At 51.2% G+C, this 6,000-nt stretch overlaps 1 protein-coding gene across 2 annotated transcripts in view; it reads left to right on the top strand.

The window, feature by feature from the left end:
• The first annotated feature begins 3,757 nt into the window (after window positions 1-3,757).
• The window catches only part of Stab1 (stabilin 1), a 33,365-nt gene continuing 31,122 nt past the window's right edge, over window positions 3,758-6,000 (top strand). For both annotated transcript variants that reach the window (XM_045135450.1, XM_045135452.1), the window contains exon 1: window positions 3,758-3,929. In XM_045135450.1, coding sequence (XP_044991385.1) covers window positions 3,849-3,929 — 81 coding nt within the window. In that variant the 5' untranslated portion in view covers window positions 3,758-3,848. The remainder of the gene's footprint in view (window positions 3,930-6,000) is intronic.

Here is a 6,000-nt window from a genome sequence, read left to right as displayed (position 1 = left end):
GTTGAAGGACACTGGGTGCTTCGTTGGCATGGAGGAAATGGGGTGCCCTGGAGAAAGGAGAGGTAATGAGGGCATCTGGAAAGGGCCATGCCATGCTGTAACCAAACCAGAAGCCTAGCCAGGCATGGTGATGCACGCCTTTAGTCCCAGCACTTGGGAGGAAGTGGCTGTAGGCCATGGCGTGTTCATTCTCTCTGTCTTTCTTCTCTCTCTGCTTAAAAATAAATAAAAGTAAATTATTTTTAAAAAGAGAGAAGGAGAGAAAGAGAAGAGGAAGGAAGGAGAGAAAAGTCTGGACATGGTGGCTCAGGCCTGTAATGTCAGCCCTTGGGAGGGTGAGGCACGAAGATTTGTAAGTTTGATGCCAGCCAGGGCTATATTATAAGTTTCAGGTGAGTTGTGATGCAGAGACCCTGTCAGAGCAAAGGAAACGAACCCATGATAAGCAGGACCCACCATGCTCAGCCCCCAGTCTGGATCCTCAGGACAACACCTGCTGAGGGAGATGGTGTGAAGCATAGATTTAACTGAACTTACCGGAACCTGTGCTCATGTCCAGTGATGGAGATAGTAAACTAACCACTGCTGTAGTTACCTTCTCACTGGGACAAAATACCCCACCAAAAGCAGTTTATGGGAGGAAAGTATTTTAGGCTTACAGTCTCGAGGGCAAGCTCCATGATGGCAGGGGAAAGCATGGCATGAGCAGAGGCTGGCCGTCACCTCTGCCCCAGCAGGTGGAAAACAGCAGCAGGAGAGTGAGCTGAACTAACCCTGGCAAGCTAGGGTTAATAAATCGTCAAGGTCCACCCCCAGCAACACACCTCCTCCAGTAAGATTCCACCTTCCAAATTGCCATCAGCTGAGGATCAAGCGTTCAGAACATGGGCTGGGGGGAAGGCTTAGCTGTAAAAGATACTTGCTTGCAAAGTCTGAAAGCCCAATAGCCTAGGTTCAATTCCCCAGTACCCACAGAAAGCCAGATGCACAAAGTGTCTGGAGTTCATTTGCAGTGGCAGGAGGCTCTGGCATGCCCATACTCACTCTATCTGCCTCCTTCAGTCTTTCAAACAAATTAAAAAAAAAAAAAAAAGAATTCCTAAAAAAAAAAAAAAAGCCGGGCGTGGTGGCGCATGCCTTTAGTCCCAGCACTTGGGAGGCAGAGGTAGGAGGATCGCCATGAGATCGAGGCCACCCTGAGAATACATAGTGAATTCCAGGTCAGCCTGGGCTAGAGTGAGACCCTACTTCGGAGGGGGTGGGGGGAAGAGCATTCAGAATACATGAGTTTATGGGGGACACCTAATTTAAACCACCATACCACCTTTATACAATATCCCTTCCACACATCTGTACCTAGGAACTGTCAGCCAGATGCCACCCCTCCCTGGTCTCCCACAGTTGACACTTCAGGGGGAGCCAGAAAATAAACTAGTTAGGTGGGGGCCAGTTCCAGCGGAAGCGAAATCAGGTTTTGGGTCACTTTAGGCCTGGGATCAGATTAGGAGAGTGCTCTAAGCCTCTGTTAAAAAGAAAAACATAGGGCTAGAGAGATGGCTTAGCAGTTAAGTGTTTGCCTATGAAGCCTAAGGACCCTGGTTCAAGGCTTGATTCCCCAGGACCCACGTAAGTCAGATGCACAGGGTAACACATGCATCTGGAGTTCGTTGCAGTGGCTGGAGGCCCTGGTGCACCCATTCTCTCTCTTAATCTATCTTCCTCTTTCTCTCTTTGTCTGTCGCTCTCAAATAAATAAATAAAAATAAACAGAAAAAAAGTAAGAAAAAAGCCAGGTGTGGTGGCACATACCTTTAATCCCAGCACTAGGGAGGCAGAGGTAGGAGGATCGCCATGAGTTCAAGGCCACCCTGAGACTACAGAGTGAATTCCAGGTCAGCCTGGACCACAGTGAGAACTTACCTCGAAACCCCGTCCCCCCCAAAAAAAAATTAAGAAAAAGAAAAACCTAGCTGGGTATGGTGGTGCACGCCCTTAATCCCCACACTCAGGAGGCAGAAGTAGGAGGATCACTGTAAGCTTGAGGCCAGCCTGGTGCTTCAGAGTGAGTTCCAGGTCAGTCTGGGCTAGAGTGAGACCTTATCTTGAAAAAAAAAAAAAAAAAAAGAAAACCTGGGCATGATGGTGTACATCTTTACTCCCAACAATCAGGGGGTTGAAGTGAGATGATTACTGTGAGTTCAAGGCCAGTCTGGGGTTACAGTGAGACACTATGTCAAAGAAACAAAAAAAAAGAAGAAGAAGGAGGAGGAGGAAGAAGAATAGGAGGGGGAAGGAGGGAAAAAGGAGAGAGAAAGAAAGGAAAGAGACTTGGGCTTGGGCAGGGCTCTGAGGTAAAGCACCTGCAACGTACGGGAAGCCCTGCGCTCTATCCCCAACAACACAGTCACATCCACAAACACACTAATTCAGTGTGGTGGAGCTTATTTAAGGAAAGAAAACAAATATTTATTATTTATTTGAGAAAGAGAAAGAAAGGTAGAGAGATTGGGGTGGGGGGAGAAAGAGAATGGCCGTGCCAGGGCCATCAGCCACTGCAAACAAACTCCACTCCAGACCCATGTGCCACCTTGTGCAGCTGGCTTTCATGGGTCCTGGGGAATCGAACCTGAGTCCTTTGGCTTTGTAGGCAAGCGCCTTAACTGCTAAGCTCTCTCTCCAGCCCAGGAAACAATTCTTGAATCAGCTAGCCCTCAGAAGCAGAACATATTCTGAGACCAACGACCCACAAAAATCAGGCAGCACTTACTTGCAGGAGACAAGTGAGCACAGTGGAAAGAGGCGCGTGCCTTTAATTCCAGCCCTCGGGAGGCAGAGGCAGGAGGATCGCTGTGAGCTTGAGGCCAGCCTGGGATTATAGTGAATTCCAGGTCAGCCTGGGCTAGAGTGAGACCCTACCTCAAAAAAAAAAAAAAAAAAAGTAAAAATTTTAAAAGCCTCCTACAAGTAACAGAGGTTTCATGCTGTGATTGAGTGCCATGTTGGTGTGGTCTGCTGGTCCCAGTGCCCAGTGCCAGAGCTCAGTCCAAACCATTGGCTTTAATCCTGGTGACCTCACCTACCGGTGAGAAGTGGTAACAGTAAGGGCCGTTTTTGAAGGAAAAGGGAGCCCCGGTGGCTGGAGCACAGCGAGGGCTGTTGCAGAGGCCCAGAGCGGGTGTAGAGAGGCATGTGTGGTGGGCCGCAACCCCAAAGTGACTGTAGTGTGGAGGTCGGCTCAGATAGGGGTGCATGGGGGCCATAGGGGGAGGTCAGAAGCAGTGGGGGCCAGTTGGCACACGCAGGAGAAGGGTCTGCTGCCCTAGCATGGTAACTAGACCCCTCACTTAGTGTTGGTGGGAAAGGCCCGGGTATGGGAAAGGCAGCTGGCCCAGGGGCTGCCCTTCCTCCCAGTGACCAGAACTCCAGAGCCTCTCTCAAAGAAAAGCCTTGTCTAAGCATATTGGGTAGGAGTTGTTCATTTGCCTTTGAATTTGCTTCGTAACTTACCCTAGCACCCAGGCAGGTGGCTAATGGTGGGCTTCCCAGGCTATGGTTCTGTAAGTGGGGGTCTTGGAATGAGAAGCACTGAACTGGTCCCCGGTCGTCCATGCCGGGGGGGGGGGGGGTGTCAGTGGCCAGCGCCTTCCCTTCCGCCTGCAGACTGCTGATATGCAGGAGGAAATCCTGGTGGGTTCCTGTGGGGGTGAGCTGACCGGGCGGCTTTTAAAAGCGACTGCCCACCCCATCCCCTGTCTGCTCGCCTGCCCCATGCCTGCCTTCTGGAGTCCATTCCCAAGCTGCGGAGACTTCTGCCCCGAACAGTGTGCCCGCCCGCCCGCCAGCCAGCCATGCTGGAGCTCCGGGGCCTTCTCTTGCTCTCCCTCCTGGTCATCTGCCTAACGGGTTTCAGCTTCATCAGAGGGCAAAAGGTGAGTGTGAGCCGCCCACGGGGGTTTCAGCTCCCCGGGCCTTGCTGGCCAGGGAAAGGAGAAACTTTGTGTGCATGGGTCTGGGGAAAACAAAGCCACTAGTGCCTGGGTGGCTCTTGAGGAGGAGGCTCTGATGTCAGGCTGCAGTGCCCCTCCCCAAGCTGAGGTCTGTGGCTGGTTACCTGAGACATAGGCTAAATCAGGCTGCCCCCACCCCCAACTCTGCCTGACCGGCCAGCCCCATGCTGCGGGCAGCCATCCCCAGTGTCCCCCCAGCCTGTGAGTGAAGGGGCTCTATTCTCCTGGCTTCCCTGCCCAGACCGAGGTCCAGCACTGTGTGGTCCTCATGTGGAGATTGGAGCGGTGATCACCATTAACCCCTAATGGAATCCACAAGCCAAGGGGCTCACGTGGAACATATATATGCACATGTGTTCCTGCGGCCAGCCCCAAGCCCGCCAGAAGGTGGAATGAGGGTCACCTATTCTCTTGCCACTGGATAGACAGCAGCCAAAGATAATGTTCTTGAGCCAGACCTGGGCATGTCCCCTTGAGTACTCTGTGCCACCCGTTGTTCTCCTGGTAAGGAGGCCAAAACCCAAGGAGGTCATTTCCACTTGAGCTGTGAATCTCAGCCGTGGTGTGTGATTCCCAAGCCAGCAAACTCAGCAGACAGGAAGGAGCCCATGGGCAGTGGTGGTGTGGCACCTGAGGGCACCTAGGCTCCCTGGGCAACTCCCTGGTAGAGGTTTGGCTGTTGCTTGTTATTTGGCAAGAGACTTGAGTGTGGAGACTGGGTCTACCAGCTGAGACCTGCAGCCGGGCAAAGAAACTTCCCCTGTGAGGCCAAGTTCTGCTTATTGGGACTACTGAGGTCTAAAGAGAAGAAAGTCTCGTCCCAGGATCCACTGCCAGAGTTCTAGCATCACAGAAATCCAAGCCTCTGCAGTCATCCGGTTCTTGTGTCTTTTTTTAAAAAAAATTTTTGGCTTATTTTTATTTATTTATTTGAGAGCGACAGACAGAGAAAGAGGCAGAGAGAAAGAGGGAGAATAGGTGTCCCAGGGCCTCCAGCCACTGCAAATGAACTCCAGATGCATGTGCCACCTTGTGCATCTGGCTTACATGGGTACTGGGGAATCAAGCCTTGAACTGGGGTCCTTAGGCTTCACAGGTAAGCACTTAGCGGCTAAGACATCTCTCCAGCCCTGGTTCTTGTCTCTTAAACTCCCTGTGGTCCCTTGGGAAGGTGGCATGGATGATGGCCAGAGGTGGGAGGCTGAGAAAATGGGAGAGAGGGTGACAGACCAAGAGCTCAAGGACTGTGCTGAGCTCACAGGTGGGTCTCGAACTGCTTCCTGCCTCCTCCTCCTCTTCCTCCTCCCTTGTACAATGCCAGTGAATTTCACACCTTGCGCCATTTTCTTGTAGACTGGGCAATGGGGACATGTCAGTGAAAAGCCTCAGGTTGAAGTTTTTTCTTTGGCAGAGACTTGTAGCTCTGAGCACCTGTCATTCTGGGACTGGAGTCCAGCCATCCTGGGCCTCGCAAGGAAGAGGTTCTGAGATCTTTGGGGTGGGGGATGCAGCAATGTTGGCCTTATCTCCCATTCACAACCATCACCCTGTGTGACAATGAGACTCACTGCAACTGCTATGAAAGACATGCCCAGGGTAGAAGAGATGGCTCAGAGGTTAAGGCATTTGCCTACAAAATCTAGTGACCTGAGTTTGATTCCCTAGTTCCCACCTAAAGCCAGGTGCACAAAGTGGTACATACATCTGGAGTTCGTTTGTAGTGGCTAGAAGCCCTGGCATGCCCAATCTGTTTATCTATCTACCGTCTATCTTCTATCTATCTATCTATCTATCTATCATCTATCATCTAACTTCTCTCTGTTTCTCTCTTTGTGTGCAAACAAATAAATAAAATATTTTTAAAGAGCTGGCATGGTTGCACACACCTTTAATCCCAGCACTAGGGAGGCAGAGGTAGGATTGCCATGAGTTCAAGGCCACCCTGAGAATACATAGTGAATTCCAGGTCAGCCTGGACTAGAGAGAGACCCTA

The sequence above is a fragment of the Jaculus jaculus genome, chromosome 16, assembly GCF_020740685.1.
Source record: "Jaculus jaculus isolate mJacJac1 chromosome 16, mJacJac1.mat.Y.cur, whole genome shotgun sequence".
NCBI classification, from domain to species: Eukaryota; Metazoa; Chordata; class Mammalia; order Rodentia; family Dipodidae; genus Jaculus; species Jaculus jaculus.
Note: the sequence above shows the minus strand (reverse complement) of the source record. Positions and strands in the feature narration are given on the sequence as shown.